The sequence below is a fragment of the Neltuma alba genome, unplaced genomic scaffold (genome assembly GCF_004799145.2).
Source record: "Neltuma alba isolate B1F8T4 unplaced genomic scaffold, ASM479914v2 tig00010372_pilon, whole genome shotgun sequence".
Classification (NCBI taxonomy): Eukaryota; Viridiplantae; Streptophyta; class Magnoliopsida; order Fabales; family Fabaceae; genus Neltuma; species Neltuma alba.
This window is the reverse complement of record NW_021635277.1, coordinates 441,615-466,767: the sequence shown is the minus strand read 5'-3', so window position 1 is coordinate 466,767 and position 25,153 is coordinate 441,615. Positions and strand designations below refer to the sequence as shown.

The window sequence follows — 25,153 nt, the reverse complement described above, 5'->3', positions numbered from 1 at the left end:
AGTATTATTTATCAAAATTAGGAATAGGACAAGCATGAGATAACCAACAAAGGGAAACTTAAGATACCCTCAAACTCATTTATTGGTAACCGAACCTGAATTAATTTTGTGCTTATTTTTTTAGATAAAAATTGAATTTTTTAATTTTAATTTAGTTGTTCTAAATTTACAGTTTTTAATTCCTCATTATTAAATGATAATTGCATATTTTAAAGAACTTACTTCTAAAAGACTGTATTTATTTTATCTCTTGCATATAATAAAATAATAAAAGATTCAAAATATAAGAAATATAAAGAAGGTTAATACTAAATTATGATTTTAAAAAAAATGCATGCCGAAAAATAAAAAATGAGTAAAAATTTAAGTTGTAACAAAATTTTAATTCAGAATTAAACTTTTCTAAAATCATCTCATATATAGCAGGGAATCCAGTTGCTTGAAAGTTTAAAGCCTCCATTACAGTATTTAACATTTGAGTACACTGAAAATAATTATAAAAAAATAATAATAGTACTTTCTTACAATGAAAGTATGAATAAATAAAGTATCATTGTCTGAAATAATACAAAATTCCAATTAAAATATACTCCGAACATTGGAGTAACAAGATAAATAGGATTTCAAAAATGAAATTTGCATAAAATATAAATTAATAGATAAAATATCATGGTAAAGTTAATAAAATTTAAAACTATTTAGATTGACTAGGATAAAAGTTTTGGGTTCAAGCGTCTCCCGAATTTAAATTAGTTGGCTGTGAAAATATTAAACCACTCTTAAAAATATTTTTTCTTTAAATTTTTAATTTTAAAAATAATCATCTAAAAAAATAAAAATATAAATGTACGGAAAATGCCCTTTTCTGTGCTGAGATGTAATCACAGGCAGGATAATGTGCTAAGTCTTTCAATGATGGAATATGCGATAATAATGTGGCCAAGTTGTGAAAATAGAGAAAAGTTGAGGACTTGGAAGCAATATTACTTGTCTTGGGTCTCCTATTCAGCCTCAGCCTCAGCCTCAGCCTCAGGCAGCTTCAACGAGAAGAGAGAGAGGGTACTAAGTACTGGGGCGGAGGGAGGGAGAGAGCGAGCGAGAGCTAGCTTGGTTTACAACTACTAAGGGGGCAAGCGAACCCTAGGAGAGAGAAAGGTTGCTTTGTTTTGAAGCCTTTTTTGCATTGCATTTAGCGATCTGGAATCTTCAATCTGCAAAAGGTGGGTCTCTTTCTTTTGTTGGATTATCAAATACGAAATTGCCTTCGGATGGTTGGTTGCAGGACAGTCAGTTTCCGATTTTCATGCTCAATTTTCTAAACTTATAAAAAAATTTCTTTGGTTGATGCCTCAGTCTCATACATTGCAGCGTATGGTCCTTGCAAGCAGTAATTTCCATATTTCGGAATTTCCTCTATTGTCTTCTGAATGCATGCTGTTGTCTGTTGTGAAAATTATTGCTCTAGATAGATGGCCTGGGAAAAGCAGCAAAATGAAGTTTTGATCTTTAATTTTTCCTGATCTGGGACATGGAGAAAGAATAGAAAGAATCTTTGGGTGTCTGAGAGCAACTTTACTTCTCCCTTATAAATTTTCTAGACCTGGAAGCTGAGCTTTGTGTTGTAAGATTCTTTTCAATTGCACTTATGGTTGCCGAGAGTTTTGATTTTGCTTCTCCACGAAAGCCTTGTGATTTATTTGGTTCTTACTTGAGTATTCTGTTACATTGGTAGTGAACAATTCATCTATTAGTAGCCTTTCAAGATTTAGTAGGAACTGTTGTTTTGATCTGGGATTTTCATGTCAACTGTGCCACCGAATAAAATTGTGTGTTCAGCATGATGCTAATGACTTAATCTAGACACTTTGATTATTATGAGATGCCCAGAAAAATTTTGAGAATTTTTGTGACAGAAAATGTGAAAGGAGAGATCTATAAGCTGCAAGCATCATGCTGACTTTTCTCTTAGTGAAGCATATGCTCTATAGAGGCATGTGCTAAGTAGCTCTTAGCATTATGTCAATGGGTTATCTACTTTTACTTGTTGCCATGGTAATTTCTCTAAAATAATTTACTATAATAATCTCTTGAAAAAGACTTGAGGGTACTGGATGCTATTTTTGTAAATTGTAATGCTTTCTTGATGTTATGTGGTTTGTCCTGATTAATAGTTTTTCAAATATGTGTACATGAGTGGATGCTCATGTACATGTTTCCGTTGCTTTATTTATTGCTTCTTTAATTCTTGGTAGGCATACATGTATGCCATTGTAGAATCTTTTAATTAGGTGGCCATGGAGAAATAAAGACAGAGCGCTCAGAATCATCTTGTGTTTTAAGCAATGGGCTTTTTTCCCCCCAAAGAAATTATTGTTAGAAGATCTTAATTTGAAGTGGCATATTCAGAAGACACAATCGTATAACTTCTTTGTTAGTAGCTAATGCATTCACATGGTTACTTATTTGACAGGTATTATTTCTAATTCTATGGCTAATTCAAAGGCTTCGTCAGGCATGAGAAATTTCATGTATTCTGGAAAGCATGCTCTCCTCCCTCCTAAAAGTCCATTTCCCAGTATTTCTGGAGCATATGCCGATCATGTCCCAAATACTGCGATTGGTTCCAAGGTTGTTCAGAAACCTAGAGAGGGAAACGCACACCATCAACGGACTTCATCTGAGAGCCTTGTCATAGAGGAACAACCTTCTTGGCTTGATGATCTTCTTAATGAGCCAGATACACCAATCCGTAAGGGTGGTCATCGGCGTTCATCAAGTGATTCTTTTGCTTACCTAGACACGGCTAATGTTTCTTCTAACATTAGCTATACAGATCAGGATGAGTGGAATTATAAGAATTTAAAATCTATTCCATCTCGGGCATCCCAGGACTTTGATTATGGTAAAGATACTGGTCATTTACCAATGTATGCAGAAATCAAGTCAACCAAAAAGAACAATAGAGCATGGGACTCTTTTTTAAATGCTGTATCGCATCCAAGTGGTGTTCCCTCTGGGAGGGACAATGGTGCCTTTCAGAGTTCAGGATCACCTAGTACACCATGTGAAGCAGCAGATGGGGCTCCATCAAATGCAAATGAAAAACTGGATTCAGCAGAATCTAGCTCGCATGATACAAAAGTAACTTTTGAAAAAAAGGATGGTCCGCATGCGAAGGCACATGCTTCTGAAACCGATACAAAACGAGCTAAACAGTATGTGCTAATTTTGTGTGCTTTCTGAATTTGTGGTTGTTGCGCTAATTTGCTCAATTATATCACTAATATAAGACTTGCAAGCTGGCTTGATCTGCTCCCCACTGCTGTTTCCTTTCTAATTTTTCTATTCAGAATGCTTTCCTATAGCACACCCATTTTATTGTTTCAAGCAATCCTTAACCTTTTTTAAAATTTACCCAACAAGAGTGCTTGATGTAGAGCTATATTATCATACATGTTTCATCTTGTGTAAAATTACAAATTTCAACGGATGCCAATGTGATGTAAAGGTTTAGTAATTTACTTGTAGCAGAAAAAGCATTCCCTTTTATATTGGTTTGAAGAATTAGGGTGAATTTTGGCATTATTTAAGGCTCAGTGGATGCTGAGAGTGTTTTGGGCTGTTGTTCTTGGGGGTAGATGGGGTATTGTGCCGTTATTGTCATACTGGGTGTCTTATGCCCTGTTAGGTGGCTTTTGCCCTTACCGTGTTCTAAGCTTTCTTCCGTGCAAACCATGAATTAATTCATGATGATGAGGCGAAAAAAGTAAATCTGAAATGCTTATATGCAGGCAATTTGCTCAACGTTCACGGGTCCGTAAACTACAATACATAGCTGAGCTGGAAAGAAATGTACAAGCTTTACAGGTAAGTTCTAGAAGATAAAAGTTTCTAAATGATTTTGAAGCAATATTCATTCAAATTCCTGCATCTTTTATGCTGGAAAGTTCTGATTTTGATTCTTTGTTAATCAACAGGCAGAAGGGTCTGAAGTATCAGCTGAGGTTGAATTTCTTAATCAACAGCGTCTTATCCTGAGCATGGAAAACAAAGCCCTTAAGCAACGTCTAGAAAGTTTAGCACAGGAGCATCTCATCAAACGCTGTAAGTTTTTATCCTTGAGAATTATGCTCAAGTCATCAGGATATATTTTTATATGTTTTGAAATTAACATCCTTGATAGTTGATACTTTGCTTTAGGGGAGCTGGCAAATATTAACTCACCATACCTGTTCTGGATATGATGTCATGATGCATTTTATTTTACATATTAGCCATGAAACATGCTTTATTTGTTCTTGTAAGTTTGATTTAGGAAGATTTACATAGAGAAAGAAAAGGATAATTTCTCATAAACATGAGATTGATTGCATGCAACAAGTTTCCCTTGAATGAGATTGAGTAAATTCAGGCCACAAAAGAATGAGATTGAGTAAAGGATGGTTTGATCTTAAGTACTGTGCTCAAATAAATTGGGTCAGGGGCGCAATTTAACTCCAGTACCTTTCTTCATTCTAGGTGACTTGTTGCAACACGAAGACCTGGCATCTTATAACTGAAGCATCCTAAAGCATGATACAGTCTAAGTATAATATCTATACAACAACAACAAATAAGTCTTATCCCACTAAGCATAGTATCTATACCCAATATAAAAATATTTATAGAAAGCCATGCTATTTTAAAGCCATAAATAGTGACTCACCTCAAATTCCGTATAAAGTATGGGCTCAAAATCTAGTCTGCACTGAAAATGTGGTTGTTGACTGTTGTCTGAATGTTAGTAGTTGATGTATTAATTTGTCAAGTTGTGGTAGATGTATGCATTTACTTGGGAGCATTCACTCTTGTAGTTGGTAGGTTCTTCTTCTTCTTCTTGTTTTGTTTTTTTTTTTTTTAAATGCACGGCGGCAAAAGTTGTAGTTCCTCTACATATTCAGTTTTGTATTTTCACTTTCCATGAATAAAGAAGATATAGAATCTTTTATCTCATTCTCTCATATTTCTGAACGCTCTCAAACTCTTCATATCAAAACTTCTAGTGATTGTTCATTACTCCAATCACTAGTGCCTCTCTTACCTTCGCTTTCGTCTTCTCCTTTTTTATCTTTTTCCCATGAAAACCCTGCTTTCTCCGGTGGTGTGCTTCATTTCTGCCACTGTGCAGCCTCTACACCATCAGATGCGCCCTACCTCGAGACTCAAGTGGTGCCGAATGAGTTGCCCACCATTGATTGGAGCTCTGGCCATTCCTTTGCAGCTTCCTGCAATGATTGGCCAGATCTGTCCATTATCCCACACAACCTTGCCCACATGAGCAAATGATGATGTGGGATGAATTTACTATTGGCAACCTTGTCAAATGCTCAGTATTTACTACTTTCATTTATTTGCCTCCTGTTCTGACCCAATCTAATAAATTGATGGAAGTTAGGTACGCAAGACTTCTAGAAGACGTAAGATTGAATTTTGGGCTCAAGTTCTTTTCATCCGTAATTGGTTTCATCAGATGTAGACTGATTTTTTTTTTTTTTTTTAACAGAGTGTAGGTGTTTAAGGAATTTGTTTCATTGACTGATACAAATAATGTGCAATTCAGTGGAACAGGAAGTACTAGAAAGAGAGATTGCAAGATTACGTGCTTTATATCAGCAGCAGCCGCAACAAACACCGCAACAGCAACCATCTGGTAGCCTCCGACGCACTAAAAGCAAAGACCTTGATTCCCAATTTTCAAAGCTTTCCTTAAAACATAAAGACAACAACTCAGGGCGTGACCCCATGACAGGTCCAGTCCGTAGTTAAATCTGCACTCTAGCTATTGCAGTGTTCTGCCTCTACATTCAACAGATGTTGCTACGGCTGCAAATCAAAACAGTTGAATATTTCCACTGTGCGGGATTCTGCAGAGATTTCCAGTGTAGGCATCCTCTCTCTGCCCGCTTTGCTTATTTCAGGCATTTCCTGGTCTTTCCCGTTAGCTTGTTTAAATTAATATGAATTTTAATGGGCACCTGGCGGTCACAGCCGAAATCTCATCATGTTTTGATCTGGGTTTTCCTATCAGATGACTTGCCGGAGGTGGTAATTCAACATCCCCAGTGTATGTTTATTCATGAAGTGTATCCTCCATTTCTGTTGTGATTTATTCATGCTTGTGGAAAACTCGGCCTAATGTAAGCAGCGAAGTATCTTTAGGGTTGTATGGAATATGGATGTGCATTGTCTGTATGGATTATATTAAGCTAGTGTTTGTTAAAATGATTTGAGGAAGTTCATGTTTTCTCGGAAGATCTTGTCTCCTAGTGTTGAGATAATTAAATGTACCTGCTACCTACCTATAATATTTATTTCCTCGCTCATGTGGACATCAGTTTCGGTGCAGGCGAATGAAGCGCCAATTTGCTGGTCAAAAAAAGAAAGAATGAAGCGCCAATATTTTCAAAAAAGAAGTAAACGTATCCATATCTAATGCGTATATGATTTTATTTACAGACTCTGCTACATAATGCGTACAACATTTTATAACATTTGTATTATATTTTATCTTTTAACAAAATATTTCTGTTACTTGAGAAACTTTAAAAAAAAAAAATTAAGAGTTTAGTTCATTGTCATGAACATCTTTATATTATTATTACTATTGTTATTATTTCAATACGGGCGTTTCAGCTCGCAAGTTGATTATTTCAATATATAATTTACATTTGAATAAAATTTACTATAAATTCTTGTATCTTAGATGTACGTTTTTACGTTTCAACGTGGCAAGTTGATTGTATTTTTAGCCAACTATAATTTTCACCGTGGATTATGGCAGGACCTTGTGTATTTTAATCATTTTATTTACACTACTACAATTGATGTTTATTTTTAAAAAAATGATCTACTATCTGGAGGTGGGATCCAGGAAATGATTTTATTCTATATATATGTGTATTAAGGATATTTTTTTTTTTCGTTGGTAAGAAAGGGGCAAAACGCCTTACAATTCTTTATTCATCAACAAAACAAAAACGGGAGGAAAAAACACCTACTAAGTTTTTCAGAGTATCCACCACATCACCAGGACTGTCAAGAATAACAAAATTTTATTATATATATGGATGTTGATTTGGATTATCGTCCTAATATTCTACAAACACTACCAATTCCTGAATAATTGTAAGCACATGTTGCAGGACATTATCATTTCTTAGGGACGTAAGTTGACTTCACGTTTTCCATCTACTTTTAAATAAGTTATTACTCCGCCGGTCTTTAATATAAGACTTATTTAACTAATTTGATTAGATTAAAAAAATTATATAAGTTAGTTAATTATAAGAAAAATGACATATTTTTCCCAAAATATCATAATTATCTTTCTTAATACCACATCTCCCTCTTCTACTTGATTATGGTTGAGAGAATATCCGTAATGATAATTTAGAGAAAATTGATAAATATGAGAAATGGATCCTATATTTAGGATCAAAACCAACTCAAGAATTAGATTTTATATTAAGGACCGGAAGTGTATTTTGGATTCCAAAATTTTCATTTCAGAAGTCAATCCTTTAACGATAATGATCATCAAAAGATCAAATCAATCCAAGCCCTTTGAAAACTGAAAAGCTTAAATTTGATTTAAAGGATCGTGAGGAGTCGTCATAAATAGAATAAGAGAGAGTAGTAAATTTTGTTTCACAAACTGCTATGCTGAAGTTATATAAGCAGTTGGCCCAAAATAAACAAAAAAACAAACAGAAATTATATCAGCAGAATCAATAAACTCAAAAGTACAACATATCTTCCATAAGAGCTCCTTTCCTTTCAGTCATTTGTCCCTTCTCTTTTTGTGGTTACTTGCAATGGATAAATTTATGTGTGCCTACGTCTTTTAGTGCTGTCTTCTGTGAAAAATTCCCAACTATTATGATCAAGATTGCTCAAGTCATCAAGTTCTGCAATGGCCATCAAGTACTGGGTAAGCTTCAAAAGCTCCCGATCACTATCTCTATTAGCATGAGCCTTCCTGAATGGCCTGATAGTCAAACCATTCTGTGGGTTCATCACAAAATTTCTTCGAAGATCATCAAACATGATGGTATTTGCAGCATTGTAGAACTGTAATGAAATAGGAAATCACCATCAAGCAATTTAAATCATTGTTGGCCATTGCTATAATTCACATAATACATAGTGATCTTATCCACATCGGTTTGCTGACTCGGAGTCATCCTCAAGCATGAAATAAAGATTTCCAGGTTTTCAGAAAGATGGCAACCCAGCTATAGTTTATTAAGGTCTCTTTCTATTCTCTTTAGCTGGAGATGAGCATGTGTAAGACAGGTTGCAACTACTTTATGAAGATAACATGGTTGTGTTTCCAGCAAGAAAATAGGTCACATTTATACCTCGGGGAAATGAGCCCAGATCAAACCGAGAGGTTTGCAATCAAAGACCCCACGAGAAGCTGACTGGACAGTGATCATTGCCATGTGGTCAAGAAGTGCAGTGATTTTATAATTAGGATTGTCCAAAACCCCAAGTTGTGCCATTTTCAGGTCAATCCACTTCATGCTGCAAGAAAGTACACCACCACAAATAAATAAATAAACAAATAAAATAAAAAGAGCTTATTTAAATATCCATCACGTGTTGGCTTTTGCGTGCACTTATTTGGACGTCATTTATAGTTTAGTATCACCACCATGTATCTTCCATGGTTATTCTCCCAAAGGAAATTTAAAAGAAATAATAGTTATTTATACCTTGTCGCAGACCATATCATAATGTCATATTCTGAATAAACTGAAGTAAGAAACTCATGAAGATCTGCAGAAGATGACACCAGGAAGAGCCATTTCAGGAAAACAATGTTAAGAAGAAAAAAGATGAAACCAAGCAAAAACTTGCCATAAATTGACCACTCACAAGGTCTCATAAGTTCAAGGGGGTTCTCTGCTGTTGACCTATGATCGAATAGGGTATAATCAATATCCAGAACAAGGAGTTTCTTCCCTTTCCGACATGGATTTCGGAGCTCAATCTGTAATAGAAGATAACCCATGAGAAAAAAACACCACAAATGGCATTAAAAGGAGGACTACTGAGGAGGAATTGAACAATTATCCAAACTTGCTTGACAATCATGCAGCCATGCCGGACAATTTCATCTAGAAAGCATGCACAAGGTGCTTGATAAGCAAACAAAGCATATTGCCTAATCACGGGTCACAATAGAATGACGGCATCACTATTGATTGATAGATAGCAGTATCTATATTCGCACCTCCTTTCTGAGATGCAGTCGTCTTGAAACTAATCACCAGCTAGCTCTCCTAATTTGAAAATGTATGTTCTAGCATTAAAGCATGAAGTTAAATATACAGATAAAATGGCCTAAAGACCCCCGTACTTTGACCCATCTGCAAATATCCACCATTCACTTCAAAGCCTTTTCTCTCGCAAATTTCAGTTTGTGAATCTCTGAATCCAAACACATGATTTTGACGCAGACAGCCATGATGGAATTTGTCTCATGCTCTAACTGTACCATTCACAATTTCAGATCCAAACACCTATAGTTAAAGCTTCAATATTGTTTCCTATTGCAAGTTCAAACCCTAAATATTCTAGTTGCAATTTCAAACCCAGAAACCCTTCCACAAAGTTCCATCAAATATCTAATGAAGGGTGGATAGCAGGGTTTGCCTCCAAGTTTGCCTAAGTAAGGTAGCCTATTATCTGGAATTTGAAGTACATGCCGAATATTTGTGAATGGGTGTATCTATGCATTGTCCTCTACGTATAAATGCATGCATGTGTGTCAGTGAGAGATAGAAATCTGACGCAACCCCCTTAGCAGCATTAGATGATATAAAGTACAGGTTTACAATGCATTAACATCAAATTGTTTAAGGTCCCTCAGCATATCTATAGTAAAGAAATGATTGTGCTAAAGAGATGATTAATGAAGCTACACAAATTGAGAACTTGATACAATTTCCAACAACAATTGACTTCTTCGATTTTTACAGCCTCCGAGCTTAAACCAAAGTTACGGCTTCACGTTTAACTATAAGCGAAATAAACAATAAATTGAAGATCCTTGGCAAACAGGGCATAACAGAGAGCTGATAGAACACGTCCCCGCCCAATAAACAGCCTCATCATCTTGGAGCATACTGCGATGATTGTACTTAAAGCAAAATTATAACATCGGAGTACGTGACACAAGTTTTGAGCGGAAAAACATGAAAAATCTCTCAACGCCAGTATCATGGTGACAGTGTTAGGAATTTTGATGCGAAACAAGTTAATTAGATAGTAGAAAGTCAACATAATTCTTACACATTGACCCTCCTTCCAACGGAGGGGCCAATACAAATAACGACCCAGCAAAGAGGAAAAAAATTACACTGAATGATACTTATGGATATAAAAGAGACCGATCATTAGGGAATTACCTTGTATTGGCTTACACGTCTCTTCAATTTTTGCTTGTTCACTTCCATGTCTTTGATGTCTACAACTTCTTCTTGACCAAGCTCAAAATCGTCCACAATCTCAGGCGATTCCACTGGATCAACAATTATATCTTCTTCAGTAGTACTGCAAGTTCAACCATTTTTCCCAACATGTCTATAAGCAAAAAATGTGTTCCGAAAGGGTATTGGTATTCTCCACTAGTTGAACAAAAGCTTCGCATTTTAGAACATGCTAGAAACAAGACTGTGAACATTCCTTTGATCTCTCAACTTCGGCCATAAAATCAAATACCCCGAAACCAATTAAGCTATTGCCCATATTTCAAGTCACACTTAACTTCCTTTTTTTTTTTTTTTGGGACTCACACACTTAACTTCCTTATCATCGATAAGTTTCACAATCATAAACACAAAAGGGCAGATAAATAGATACCCGATCATGGTCATCTTAAGAGAAGACTTGAGGGGAAGCTGCGAGAGCAAGAGAGAGTCATCGGCGAGTTTAGAACCGACTTTAGGGTAGAGAAGCTTCTGGCGATTGGGCAACACATTCGTGAGCTCACAGATTCGGCGCTTCAATTCGCCGACGGTGTCGTCACCGCAGACCCGGACGGTGTACTCCTTACCACTCCACTTCACTGTCAGAGTGAGCTCCTCTTCGGACACCGAAGCCGTTGATGCAGAGTTGGAAGCCATGACCAAAGCTCACGCAGCCCTCCGCACTGCACCACTGCGTCTATTACGATAAAAATGATTCAAACATACAGAATTAAAGAAACGATTATATTATTCCCAATGAAAATACTGAGCTTGATAATTTTATTTGGGATTAAGATTAGTAATTCTAACTAATATAGTTGATTAGTAAGGATATTTTAAAAAAGACAATATCTATTTATTACAAATAACTACCATAACTAATTTTTTTAATCTACTTAAATTAATCAATTAATTCTTATATTAATAAATAAAAATAGTATCATGTGCTGTCTTAAAATATTTTGGCTTGATTTAACAGCTCAAGTAATTTTTCAAATGCGTATAAAAAAATACTGGGATATTATAACAAGACAATTACTTCTGAAAAAATTAATAATTTAAGATTAAGAATAAAACTGTACTATAAAATATATGTTTTTGGTGAAAAATACGGGGCCTAAGCTTACCTCATTATCATTCTTGGGTAAGCAACCCCTGCAACATCCCTGTGCAACAAATTTCTCACTTTTTGAGGAGGTTCCTGAGAAACATTAACAATCTTACTCATCTCAAAACTAAGGTTTGCAAGGCAATCAGTACAAGTGTTGCACTCCCTATACACATGTTTAAACCTCACTTGTTCAAAACTATCTAGCTTAACATTTACACTTGCTAATAGACTAGAATCAGCCACTTTATCCTCTTTTTAACCTATGCAAAATATTAACAACAGAAATGTAATCACACCCAACAATCAAAAATTTAATGCCAGAATCCTTTGCAATTCTTAACCCTGTGATGACTTCCCAAATTTTGGCCTTCACCGCACAGCACGAACCCCAACTTTTTTGCAAAACCTTTAAACCATCTTCCACAACAATCATGAATCAGCCCGCCACATTCTGGAAGATTATTGTTCCCCTTAGCTGCTCCATCAGTGTTAAGCCTCATCCATCCCTCCATGGGCATTTCCCATCCAATATTTCTCTCCTGTTTCCTCTCCCCCATACCATCATATTTCTCCAAAGTAAACAAAGTTTCGTTTACATAATGATCAATTATCAATTTTGGGTTTTCTGGCCACCTAAATCCCACCTCAAATATACTCCTATTCCTCCAATTTCATAGTAGCCAACAAGTATACCCAAACACAATCATCAACCCTTTTTCACCTCTACTAAAATTCCGCATGAACCACTCTTTACCATCCAGTTTATAAAAATCTGAATTCAAATCAGATTCACCCAATTGGATCCAAACCCTCCTTGCAAGGCTACAATCCCTCAATACATGCATGAGAGATTCCTCCTCATTATTGCATTTATAACAGAGAGCACTTCCACCCAAAATTCTGCTTCTTCTCTTTGCAGTAAATAATCTATTATGTATGGCAATCCACGTAAACACTTGAACCCTTCTAGGTCCCTTCCACTTTCAGACTTTATTCCACACAACATCATTCATACCAGCTTCGTGTTTTATTTTCTAGTACATTTCAGCAACAACATAACTATTCTATAGCGCTGATCCCCATTTTATTTCATCACAACCATAAGCATCATTTGGAGGAGGCACTGGAAGGATCAAGTTCCTCCCTTCACTAGAAATCCTTCCCTCTAGTTTTACAAGATCCCATTCCCCCCTTTCATTTACCAGTTCGCAAACTTTCCTGCTCACCTCTCTTTCACTTAATTGTGTCATACAATTATCTATTAAACAAAAATTTTCCTTCAACCAAGAATCCTTCCAAAAATTCACATTTTTTCCGTCCCCCACTTCCTATTTCCGATTGCTAGTTATATGGGGCCATATTCAAGCAAGGTTCTTCCAGATTTCAGAATCTGAAGTTTTTATAATGTACTCCCTTTTCAAATCTGCATTCCCACCATATTTGCCTCTCAAAACCCTTGAACACAGATTCTCAGGCTATGCTAATATATTCCAACCCACTCTACCCAACAACGCATCATTCATCACTCCTACTTCCTTCAAACCATAACGCCCCTTTTCCTTTGAAGTACACAATATATCCTAACTAATTGCATGTATTTTCCTTTTGTTTTCATCATTATTCCAAATAAAATTCTTCTATATTTTCTCCATCTTTTGTCTTACCCCAACTGGTATGTGTGAATGTTGCATGTGAAACACATTCATCTGATTTGTAACAAATTGCACTAGCGTTAACCTCCCTGCCAAAGAGAGGCACTGTTTTTTTCCAACCACTAAGCTTGCTCTACATTCGATCAATTAGAAATTGAAATTTCTATTTAGCACTTCTTCCCTTAGTAATATTTGCTCGCAAATATCTTCCCATGTCATAAACCATTTTAAACCCAGTTAAACTACAAATATCATTTTTCATTCTGCTCTCTGTATTTCTGAAAGAAAAAAATGCTTTTTTTTCTGTACACTTACCCTCTACCCAGAAACTTCTCCAAACTTCTCAAGAGTTTCCTGAACATTGCAAGTTTGATCCAGGCTTGCTTCGCAAAAGAGCAATAAATCATCTGCAAATAAAAGATGTGACACAACAACACCTCTTCTTCCCACCCAGACCAGCCTCCATATGTCAATATTCACATTATCCATTATCATATATGTCAGTTTCTCCATACCTAAAACAAACAAATATGAAGAAAGTGGATCTCCTTGTCTCAATCTATGTGAAGGAGAAAAAATATCCTTCTTCTCACCATTCCACATTATAGCCATTGTAGGAGTGCTAATACAATGCATAATCACATTAATCACATGCTCGTCAATCCCTATTTCCTTCAAAACCATCTCAATAAAACTCCATGACATTTTATCATATGCCTTTTCTAAATCAATTTTTATAGCCATATATCCTTTCTTTCCATTCATCCTTCCCATAGAACGCACCATCTCTTTGCAATGATAACGTTATCATGAATATTTCTCTTAGGTGCAAAACTTGTTCGATGAGGTGAAACAAGTTTTTCCATTAAGGGCTTTAACCTGTTAACAATTAACTTTGTCAAACCCTTATATAACACATTGCACAAAGAAATGGGTCTAAACTGACTTACCACCTTAGGCTTCTCCATCTTCGATATTAATACTAACAAAGTGTTGTTAATTTCTTTCACTCTTTCTGGATTTCTCCATAGCTCCCTCATCAAATTTGTCATAAGTCACCAACTATGTCCCAATTTTGCTGATAAAAATAAGGTGGAAAACCATCTTCCCCTAGAGCTTAAAAACACCCTATCTGGAAAAAAGCCTTTTTAACTTCATCATCACTTATTTGTTGACAAATCCGATCAAGTTCACAAATTTCCACCCTTCCCCAATTTTGCTTTGTTACAACCCAATCTCTATCCTTTCTTTCTTCTGTAAATAGTTTCACATAAAAGTCATTAAACAGACTTGCAATTTCCTTTTCATCTCAATCAACTGTTCCAATACTCTTCTTCTTCTTATCAGAGTTTTTGTGTGATAGTATTTTGTGTTCACCTTTCAACACTTATCTTGACTTTTCTCAATTCCTCCTTTTTCAAAGTCTCAATCAATTCCTTCTCCAAATCTCGCTCAAGCTGTATCAAAAAAGGATTGCCTTTACGATCTATGGAATTCTGCACCCCATAGAGCCTATTTATTAACCTCCCTTTTCTTCCCTCTATCCTTCCAAGCACTTCCTTATTCCAAATTTTGAAGTCATTCTGCAATCTCAATAACTTCTTATGAGTTTCATCCATCCCTCTCCACCACTTCCTTAAAAGGGGCTGAAATTGATCATTAAGTTGCCATGTTGCCTCAAAACGAAAAACCCTTCGACTATTAGAAAACATTTCAGGATGTAAGTTAACAAAGATTGGATGATGATCCGAACACACCCTTGGTGCTATTTTCACTTCTGCATTTACAAAACCTTGCTGCCAAGTCAAGTTAGTGAGACATCTGTCCAATCTTTTATAAACCCTGTCTAGGCCTTGCCATTTTGGCCCCTTCCAGGTGAAGTAGGGACCCATAGTATCTACATCAATCAACTCACACTCCTGAATCCACTCTGCAAATTTTCTTGCACCTACTTTCATTTATTCTTCCGCCCCCTTTTGGCTCCAAAGGTGACTTGATTTCATTAAAATCTCCTACAATCATCCAAGCCTCCCTAACACCTTCAGACAAGCTTTTTAATTTTCTCCACAACTGCTGCCTTTTTTGTTCATTTGGACTGGCATATACAGCCGTAAGTAAACATTCCTCATCCCCTTCTTTTGCTTTACAGTGGATGAATTGCTCATCCATTATAATACTTTCCACAATAATACCCCCAAGGTCCCACATCACCCATATTCCTCCAGAAAATCCCTCTGCCTCTACTTTAATTGATTTTCTGAACCCCCAACTTTTTACAACTCGATCAGCCACAGCTCCACTAACACGTAGTTCAAGAATAACCACAATATCCAGTTTATATTTATTCTTCAAATTTTTAAGTGCAGCAGCAAAACCTTTGCTTGCAGCACCTCTGCTATTCCGGATCAAAAACTTCATAGTAGGGAACAAAAAACTGAAACAGCAAACCAAACAAAAGTACTCAAACAACACTAATTGAGAGTGGAAGCCACTCCCACTTCCATATACATATCTGTACATTGGATTGGATCATCTTCCTTAATCAACAAATTAGTATCCCCCGGATCCATTATAGCCTTTTCCCCTCGATTAGCTATTAACTCCTTTGGATCTACATTTTCCTTATCTAACATTTCTACCTCTTGGCCACCATACTTCCTTACAACAATTTGTGAATTATTTTCATACGCATTTCGTAACTTCTCAATTTTGTTTATGCTAGAATCCCCATGCGCCCTTTGAATAGCACTTCTCATCCTCAGTTCATTCTCCCTTCTAGCTTCAAGATTGATTATCAGAGCACGTGCACTATAAAATATTTTAGGGAAAATTTCACTGTAGGACCGCAGAATATAATTAATTTCAAAGAGCCCCCAAAACTTTCTGAAACTTCACTGCAGGACCAAGGGGGCAAACTGATATTAATTCCACAAAGAAAATGACGCTATTGCCCCTCATAATACTTATTGCAGGGTGACATGTAAATGGACTAATTTCAGTTGTAAATAAAGGTATGTATGTTGCAAATTGACTAGTCCCACTTGTAAATGGGCTCTCTCACACTTATTCACTCACAGGCACCTTTTTCAGGTGAATGAGGTGATATGTAAATGGACTAATTCTAATTGTAAATAAATGTATGTATGTTGCAAATTGACTAATTCCACTTGCAAATGGGCGCTCCCACACTTGTTCACTCACAGAAACCTTTTTCAGGTGAAGGAAGTGACATGTAAATGGACTAATTCTAATTGTAAATAAATATATGTATGTTGCAAATTGTCTAATCCCACTTGCAAATGGGCTGTCCCACACTTGTTCACCCAGACACATTCTTCAGGTGAAGAAGGTAATATGTAAATAGACTAATTTTAATTGTAAATATATCTATACATGTTGTAAATTATCTAACCTCACTTGCAAATGGGTTCTCCCATAATTGTTCACATGAGGGGCAATAGGGTCATTTTCTTTGTGAAATTAATATCAGTTTGCCCCCTTGGTCCTGCAGTGAAATTTCAGAAAGTTTTGGGGACTCTTTGAAATTAATTGTCTTCTGCGGTCCTACAGTGAAATTTCCCCAATATTTTAAGGTATTGAAAATATTCTAAAAAATACTCCCTCCAGTCCTTATTATAAGCTTCACATAACTAATTTAAAGATAACAAACAAATAGTTAAAATTAGTTAAAAAATAATAAATAGGTTAGAAATATAATTTTATTTCTAAATACGCCCTTATAACAAATGAGAAAAATGAAAAAAAAAAAAAGAATGTATGGAGAAATATGACAAGAAGGTATGACAAAAGAGAGAGAATAAATAATTTAAGGCAAAAATGAAAAAAGCACATTAAACGTTTAGACAAACCCTAAATTAAAGCTTATAAAATGGGTCATACTACTCTTCAAATTTGAAACTCATAAATAATACTGAGGGGGGATTTTATAATGGGAAAATTTCAATTAAGGATCACTGTAGCCAATTAATTTCAAACAGCCCCAAAACAATTTGAAATGTCACTGCAGGACCAAATGAGCAAATTGAAATTAATTTAAGAACGAAAAAGATGTTGTTGCCCCTCAAAACTATGACCTTGATATTAGGTCAATCTCTTCCCCCTCTCACTCTCTTAAACCTGTCGATGCCTTAAGCTTTTCCCTCTCTCCCTCTCTGAAAAATCCCCTGCATACGTTGAAAGAGATCCTTCGCTGTCATCGCTATTCTAGTAAGGAGACCATTTGTCGTCATCGCTATTCTAGTAAGGAGAGCTTTCATCGTCTATGCTGTTTTGGTAACAAGAGCCTTTGTTGTCACTGTGACCTTTTTCATTGCCTTTCAATTCAAAAATTTCTGCATAAAATACTGTCAAATCCTTCTCCATTTCTTCTATTGTATATCGTATGGGTCTGGTTTGGGCTATCATTGTATTTTGAACCAATGAGAAATTTTTTTACTACTTAGATTTAAGATAGAATTATTCAATGGGTTGAGTTTAGATTCATACCGTTGAGCGTTGATGGTGAGTTTTTCAATTCCTCTTATGGATCATATGGTGAATTTGCAAATTTCACTGGTCCAGGAAAATGGTGATTTGATGTTGTGAAAACTTGTAATTCTGTTGTAAATTCATAAATTTCTGTTGTAAACATATACTGTGTTTAATTATTAAAAATTGATTGAAATTGACACTTGAATGATATGCAGCAACATATCATATATGGCTAACAACAGCGAAAAACAATTATTTTGCATCTTACATGTGGAAGGTGAATTTGTGAAGACCTTGGAAGGCCAAATGATATATGAAGTACTGCACTGAAAATGGTGATTGATGTTGTGAAAACTTGTAATTCTGTTGTAAATTCATAAATTTTTGTTGTAAACATATACTGTGTTTAATTATTAAAAATTGATTGAAATTGACACTTGAATGATATGCAGCAACATATCATATATGGCTAACAACAGCGAAAAACAATTATTTTGCATCTTACATGTGGAAGGTGAATTTGTGAAGACCTTGGAAGGCCAAATGATATATGAAGTACTGCACTGAAATTGGGTGGCAACTATGTAAATGTAGTACAAATTAATCCTCTTACAAATGGATATATTTACGTTGTTAATGGGCGCATCCGTATTGTGTAACAACCCCGTAATTCATGGTAAATAAACATTTTCAAAATGATAATTGCTTTAAAAGGTTAACCATGGTAGGAAGGACAAACCTAATCAAATAGAAATCTACCATAGTCAACAACAATCCAAATCTTTAACAGAGTAATAGTTACTGTTCCAGAATAGTAAAGATAGTTAATCAAATAAGAAAGGATCAACATTTGATTTTTCATGTATATATCAAATCCATCAGCAATACTCTAAAATCTCAAATACAATTAAGACCAATTGTAAATGGGCTAGGGCATTTGAAGTCCACCAAAACAACTACCATTGCTGCCCATTATCAAGTGCAATCAAAATAACAATCACATGTGTCCAAAAAGGGCTCCGCCCAATAGTACAAGTCTAGAATGCAGCGGAAAGGTTATGATAATGTTAACTAAAACAAAAAGGCCCTAAAGTTTGGCAATATACATCAGTCAAATCATGTATATCAAAATAGAGGCTATACTGAGTGGAAAGGAAAACTCAAGCCTCAGACACCTTCCCCTTGGGACCAATACCTGAACCCTCGCCTGAAAAATGTTAAATAACCACGGGGTGAGTCAAATTGACCCAGTAACCACAATTCCAATTCAACAAGTATCCAGGGAGTGATTACAAGATAGCTAAGCGGGCAAAGTACAACTTCTAATAATATATAAGTTAAACATCTTTACAGAAAACAATATATAATAATTCAGAAAGTAACTTGCATGCATAGAACTTCATCAACCATCCTTATAACCTCCTTGTAACCTCTGACAGAACCCATGGGCTATTCACACATAACAGGATTCATCTCTTTTACAAGACTGCACCAAGCTCTCCAATAATGAGGTGTAACTCGGCCAAAAGTTACAGAGCTCATATCGGACCATAGGTTCCCTTTCCTTGGAATATGGAAAGGTGTCATGTCCCTTGGGCTGACCCTTGACCCGGCCAAAGGAAGGGTGATACCGAGGGCCCTAAGAATGTTAATGCCAACCACTGGGCGCCAAGTGGCGGCTATACCACGTGGTATAAATAATCAGACCTTCCACAACTACATTTCAGCACAACCAACACAGCTCAATCCAACCATCCAATTCCACACAATTTCATATCCATAAAGTATTCTCATATTCAATAATCAAGTTTGTTCAACATCAACAAGATATTCATAAGATGAAATAATTCATGCCCACTTAACTAATAAATTTATCAAAACATAAATCTTGATATAGATATATAAATTACTTTTCATACAAAAACCACCATAACACATATTGAGAACATTTATAATATCAACACATGCTTATAATCACATCAACAAGCATACAAGGTAAATTAGAAAGTGGTTACCTTAAGTTCTTGACACAAGAACTAAAAATAGGAGGATTCAAGACCCAAGAGCCCAAACCAAGCTCACTCTACAATAATAAATTGATAAACATATATTAATATAAAAAGACTAATTAATATAGCATTAAAATAGTTTATTAACTAAATCCCCATAATTGGCTTATCTAAAAATTTATCTTTAGAAAAATAATAATTCATCTATTCCTCCAAGTGACAATTCCTAATACTTCCCAACTCTATCTCTCTCATTCACATCATTAATAAGAATATTTCCTTCAAATCATCTAACAATCTCCAAAAAGTGCTTACTTTAACTCTTAGAAAAATAACCATATATCAACTATGCCTTCAATCATTATTAAAATCCTATTCCCTTCTTCCATTAATCATTTCCCACTCATTAGAATCAATAACTTAGAATATTTTCCTCAATTTCCTCCAAACACCCAACTTCCACTAATTAAAGTCTCTCCAATGAATCATCAATATTACTATTTCAACAACAATCCTCAAAGTTTAAGCATTGGATCCTCAATATAACCTCAAGTGAACTCAACTAAGAGATAAATTTCGAAATTAATATCATCATTAATACAAATCACAATTTCCCAACCAATCTCTAACTCACATTGCCTCAAATCAACCATCAACTAAAAATCTAAGTCATAAGGCTTCTATTCTAACCCCATAAGCTCTATTAGTATCCTAATACTAAATTAGAAGCCTTAATAATTAAAATTCTAACAAGCCCTAAAAATATTCATTCTGCCATAACTCAGAAAATAAAAGAATAAGCTAAATAATAAAAAATTTTAGGATGAAGATGACTTACATAGATATCTTATATGTACCCAAGTAGAACCCTTCCTTTCTCACATATTGCAAATATCCTAGTTTCACATATGAACCATCACTCCTAGAATTGTGAATTGTTTTGTTTAACTTTATAAATGAAATAAATCTACTTGCAAAAGGGCGTGTTTATGTAGTCGATGGGCAGATCTGTGTTGCAAACGTCCTGATTCTATTTGTGAATTGTCACTCCTAAGCTTGTGAATTATTCTGTTCAATTTTATGAATGAGATAAATCCACTTACAAAAAGACGTATCTATGTTGTTCATGCGCAGATTCATGTTGCAAATGTTCTAATTCCACTTGTGAACTGTCGCTCCCAAACTCGTGAATTGTTCTATTCAACTTTATAAATGAGATAAATATAATTGCAAATAGATGTATTTATGTTGTTAATGAGTGTATCTGTATTGCACATGTCCTAATTCCACTTGTGAACCATCGTTCCTAGACTTGTGAATTATTTTATTCAATTTTATGAATGAAACAAATCCACTTGCAAGTGGACATATTTATGTTGCTAATGGACGTAACCGTGTTGTAAATTTTCTAATTCCACTTGTGAACCATTGCTCCTAGACTTATGAATTATTGTTAATAGACGTATTTATGTTGCAAATTGTCTAATTCCACTTGCGAATGGACGTGTTGTTATTGGTAATCTATGTATCTATCTTGCAAGTTCCCTAATATCCTTCATCAATAGTATATCATATACTTGTAAACTGGTGGGGATAGGCAGAAGATTAGAATTAATTGACATAAAACATACTCATAATACATATTCCTTGAAACTAAAATTGTACAAATTCTCTATACACAAATTTAAACACATTCAAAAGTAGTTTACATTATATCTTGGATAGAAATAAAATAATTGATGTGCCATCGCTTTCTTTTCAGTTGTATCTTTATCCATTGAAATAATTTTGCAATTATGAGTAATGAACCATCATAACAACTCAGACTTTAGTACAGTGTGTTGTTCCTATAGCATAAGGATAAGAACCATCAATACATTTGCACATGATGCAACAATAAAAACCCAAAATAATGAACAAACTCATAAACATTTAATTCCACTACTGTTGGCCTTATATAATATGTTGCTGCACATCATTCAAGTATCAATTTTAATAAATTTTTAATAATTAAACACATCATATGTTTATAATAGATATTTGCGAATTTACAAGAGAAATGCAAGTTTTCACAACACCAAATCACCATTTCAGTAGACCAGTAGAATTTGCAAATTCACAATACAATCCATAATAGGAATTGAAAGGCTCACCCTCAACACTCAACAGTGTGGATCTGAACTCAACGTACTGAATAATTTTATCTCAAATCTGAGTAGTAAAAAAATTTCTCACTGGTTCAGAACACAACGACAGCCTAAACTAGACCCATAAAATTTACAATAGAAGAAATGGAGAAGGATTTAACAGTATTTTATGCAGAAATTTTTGAATTGAAAAGGCAGTGAAAGAGGTCATAGAGATAGTGAAAGCTCTTGTTACCAAAAAATTGCAGGCAGCGAAAACTCTCCTTACTAGAACGGCAATGACAGCGAAGGATCTCTTTCAATGTATGCTAAGGATTTTTCAGAGAGTGAGAGAGGGAAAAGCTTGAGGTGTTGACAGGTTTAAGAGAGTGAGAGGAGAAAGAGCTTGACCTAATATCAGGGTCATAGTTTTGAGAGGCAACAACGTCTCTTTTATTCTTAAATTAATTTCAATTTGCTCCTTTAGTCCTGCAGTGACATTTCAGATTGTTTTGGGGCTCCTTAAAATTAATTGGCTACCGTGGTCTTTAATTGAAATTTTCCATTTTATAATGTTGAATAACCTACAAAGTACTTTAAATTGATAGAGACAACTTACAAGATGGTAGATGCATCTCAACTTTTTATTTTAATATTCATAAAAAATTGTTTGTAAAATTTATCCATGCTGAACATTTTTAAATAGTCTTTTTTTTTTTACCTCAAAGTCTTAATGTTATTAAATAATCTTAACATGTTATAACATATTGTTAAGTGCCTCTGGGTTTCACACGTTACACGGAGCCTATCAAAAATAAGCACGCATACCGCATATGGATAGGATATATCCTATAATTAATTTGACTTTTTGTAAAATTGATATATATTAATGATGTTTAATTTATGTGATATATAATGTTGACAAAAAATTTTATATGATGTAGTATTATATTGAAATAGCATAATAAAAACATACAAATATATTGCTTCTCTTCCACATGCTGTTGAGGCAAATAGTTTTGTTTTTGGGAGAGAGAGGCATTAAGATGTTACTAGCAGAATTTTTTTTTGTATATCTGCTGTTTCATTGTTGAAATTTTATAGTTCAAATGGAATGTCCATAATCAAATCCGTCTAAAATTCCAGATCAGCAAATGGAAACAGAAATTCATTATGTGTTTGTGTTTTGTTTTCTTCACTTTTCACTCATGTATTTCTCATGCACAGTTCAGTGATTCCGCATAACAAAAGCATGCTCATTCCAATTTAACAATGTTCATCTCTTTTGCATGATCTGATCATTCTGATTCCTTCACGTAGAAACAATTAAATAGCATTATACCCATCACAAAGTGACTCTGAGAAGTAGTGATCCATCACAAGAACACACAATTATTCACTGGTTCAGTTTCTGAAGCAAAAGAAGATGGAAATGGCGACGTTATGGGCTCAACTAGGTTCAGCCATGGCCACCCTCATGTTTCTGTACGCCATGATTGAAAAATTCCCTCCTCTTTGTCTTCTTCGTGACTATGTTCTAGCTTACATCCATAGACACACCTCCCTTTTCTCTCCTTACGTCCGAATCTCCTTCTCTGAATACTCAGGCGATCGCCTCAAGTGCAGCGAAGCTTTCTCTGCCGTCCAAACCTATCTCAGTCATAACTTTTCCCAGCGAGCCAGCAGACTCAAAGCCGAGCTAGTCAAAAATGGCCAAAACCCTCTGGTTCTTAGCATGGACGACAACGAAGAGGTCTCCGACGAGTTTCATGGCGTTAAGATCTGGTGGCTTTCCATCAAAACCGGTCCCATAACGACCACGTACTCACACTACCCTGTTTCTTCCGGTGAGAGGTTATTCACTCTGAAATTTCACAAATGTCATCGAGATCTGATCACGAGACAGTATCTGAGGCATGTGTTGGATGAAGGGAAGGCCATTGCATCCAGAAACAGGCAAATCAAGCTTCTTACGAACAATCCGAGCAATGGATTGAGCACATACAACTGGAGCCGTGTTGTTTTCGAGCACCCTGCGAGTTTTGATACTCTGGCTTTACATCCCAAGAAGAAGGAGGAGATTGTAAAGGATCTTGTTAGGTTCAAAAATGGTAAGAACTATTATGCGAAAATCGGTAAGCCTTGGAAACGTGGCTATTTGCTCTATGGTCCTCCTGGGACCGGTAAGTCCACCATGATCGCCGCCATGGCCAATTTCTTGAACTACGATATCTACGATCTGGAGTTGACGGCGGTGAAGAACAACACAGAGCTCAGGAAGCTCTTGATCCAAACTCACGGTAAATCAATAATAGTGATTGAAGATATTGATTGCTCTCTTAATCTCACTGGGCAAAGGAAAAAGATGAACAAGAATGCAAAAGGAACTAAGGACGAGGAGGAGGACAAGAAATCCAAAGAAGACCTTTTGAAGAGATATGAAGAAGAAGAGAAGAACAGTAAGGTGACTCTGTCTGGTTTGTTGAATTTCATTGATGGAGTTTGGTCGTCTTGTGGAGGAGAGAGGATCATTGTGTTCACAACTAATTTTGTGGACAAACTGGATCCTGCTTTGATCAGAAGAGGACGAATGGATAAGCATATTGAGTTATCGTACTGTTGCTATGAAGCCTTCAAGGTGCTGGCTAAGAATTACTTGAATATTGAGAGCCACCACTTGTTCTCGAGAATTGAGGGATTGCTGAAGGAGACGGAGATGACACCTGCCGATGTTGCTGAGAATCTGATGCCGAAGTCAATGGAGGAAGATGAAGAGATTTGTTTGAAGAGGTTGATTGAAGCTCTTGAAATGGCAAAGACAGAGAAGAAGGAGAAAGATGAAGGAACCATACAGAAGGATTTGTCTGCTGAGAAAGAGGAGAAATCAGGGGAAGGAGTGAAGGAAAATGGTTCCCATTGATCAGAAGAAACGGGGGAAGGAAATAACATTAACGTGGGATTGTGGGAATGATGCTATCTTTAAAATCTTTTTAGTAAGCTAATTTCCGATTAAGAATATTAGATTAATAGGTTTTGTGTTGCTCCACTATCTAATATCTACCGTATTACTGGGAAAAAAAAAAAAAAACACTGCAACCCATCACACTAGATTAGTTGTTGGGTTTGGCATGTGTATAAAATGAACTATATATGTCTAATGATTTTATTTTATGTTTTTACCTCCAATTTTTCAAAAAACGTTTTAATTATTTTGTCCCTTCTTGATAAAACGTTTTACTATTTAATTTTT

General features: G+C 35.4%; 3 protein-coding genes across 6 annotated transcripts; 2 read left to right on the top strand and 1 right to left on the bottom strand.

Moving 5' to 3' along the window:
- Nucleotides 1–1,050: 1,050 nt before the first annotated feature.
- LOC114756121 (uncharacterized protein At4g06598) lies at nucleotides 1,051–6,291 on the top strand. 4 transcript variants are annotated; one of them, XR_003741410.1, is made up of 6 exons: nucleotides 1,576–1,621; nucleotides 2,471–3,215; nucleotides 3,792–3,867; nucleotides 3,978–4,104; nucleotides 5,600–5,920; nucleotides 6,068–6,291. XR_003741410.1 is itself a non-coding variant. In XM_028945037.1 (5 exons), the coding sequence occupies exons 2-5, from the start codon at nucleotides 2,488–2,490 to the stop codon at nucleotides 5,803–5,805; spliced, it is 1,137 nt and encodes a 378-aa protein (XP_028800870.1). In that variant the 5' UTR covers nucleotides 1,051–1,220; nucleotides 2,471–2,487; the 3' UTR covers nucleotides 5,806–6,291. The 4 variants fall into 4 exon arrangements, 3 of the variants coding, with proteins under 3 accessions (XP_028800870.1, XP_028800871.1, XP_028800869.1); XM_028945037.1 differs by lacking the exon at nucleotides 1,576–1,621 and adding an exon at nucleotides 1,051–1,220 and having other exon boundaries at nucleotides 5,600–6,291; XM_028945038.1 differs by lacking the exons at nucleotides 5,600–5,920; nucleotides 6,068–6,291 and adding an exon at nucleotides 4,519–4,876 and having other exon boundaries at nucleotides 1,574–1,621.
- Nucleotides 6,292–7,623: 1,332 nt separating this feature from the next.
- Nucleotides 7,624–11,223, bottom strand: LOC114756102 (ubiquitin-like domain-containing CTD phosphatase). Its single transcript, XM_028945021.1, has 6 exons — nucleotides 10,909–11,223; nucleotides 10,455–10,599; nucleotides 8,920–9,034; nucleotides 8,757–8,820; nucleotides 8,400–8,565; nucleotides 7,624–8,109 (listed from the first exon to the last, which is right to left on the bottom strand). The coding sequence occupies exons 1-6, from the start codon at nucleotides 11,169–11,171 to the stop codon at nucleotides 7,864–7,866; spliced, it is 999 nt and encodes a 332-aa protein (XP_028800854.1). The 5' UTR covers nucleotides 11,172–11,223; the 3' UTR covers nucleotides 7,624–7,863.
- A 12,106-nt stretch (nucleotides 11,224–23,329) lies between these two features.
- LOC114756117 (AAA-ATPase At3g28580-like) lies at nucleotides 23,330–24,823 on the top strand. Its single transcript, XM_028945032.1, has one exon. The coding sequence runs from the start codon at nucleotides 23,330–23,332 to the stop codon at nucleotides 24,821–24,823; it is 1,494 nt and encodes a 497-aa protein (XP_028800865.1).
- Nucleotides 24,824–25,153: the final 330 nt, after the last annotated feature.

What these genes read in the sequence shown, in the direction of transcription:
- LOC114756121 (XM_028945037.1), top strand. Translation starts at nt 2,488, where the DNA reads ATGGCTAATTCAAAGGCTTCGTCAGGCATGAGAAATTTCATGTATTCT. An exon ending in GAAATGTACAAGCTTTACAG is followed by an intron (nt 3,868 to 3,977) that starts GTAAGTTCTAGA and finishes GTTAATCAACAG; the next exon opens with GCAGAAGGGTCTGAAGTATC. An exon ending in GGAGCATCTCATCAAACGCT is followed by an intron (nt 4,105 to 5,599) that starts GTAAGTTTTTAT and finishes TGTGCAATTCAG; the next exon opens with TGGAACAGGAAGTACTAGAA.
- LOC114756102 (XM_028945021.1), bottom strand. Translation starts at nt 11,171, where the DNA reads ATGGCTTCCAACTCTGCATCAACGGCTTCGGTGTCCGAAGAGGAGCTC. An exon ending in CCTTGAACTTATGAGACCTT is followed by an intron (nt 8,821 to 8,919) that starts GTGAGTGGTCAA and finishes CATCTTCTGCAG; the next exon opens with ATCTTCATGAGTTTCTTACT. An exon ending in ATGATATGGTCTGCGACAAG is followed by an intron (nt 8,566 to 8,756) that starts GTATAAATAACT and finishes ACTTTCTTGCAG; the next exon opens with CATGAAGTGGATTGACCTGA.
- LOC114756117 (XM_028945032.1), top strand. Translation starts at nt 23,330, where the DNA reads ATGGAAATGGCGACGTTATGGGCTCAACTAGGTTCAGCCATGGCCACC.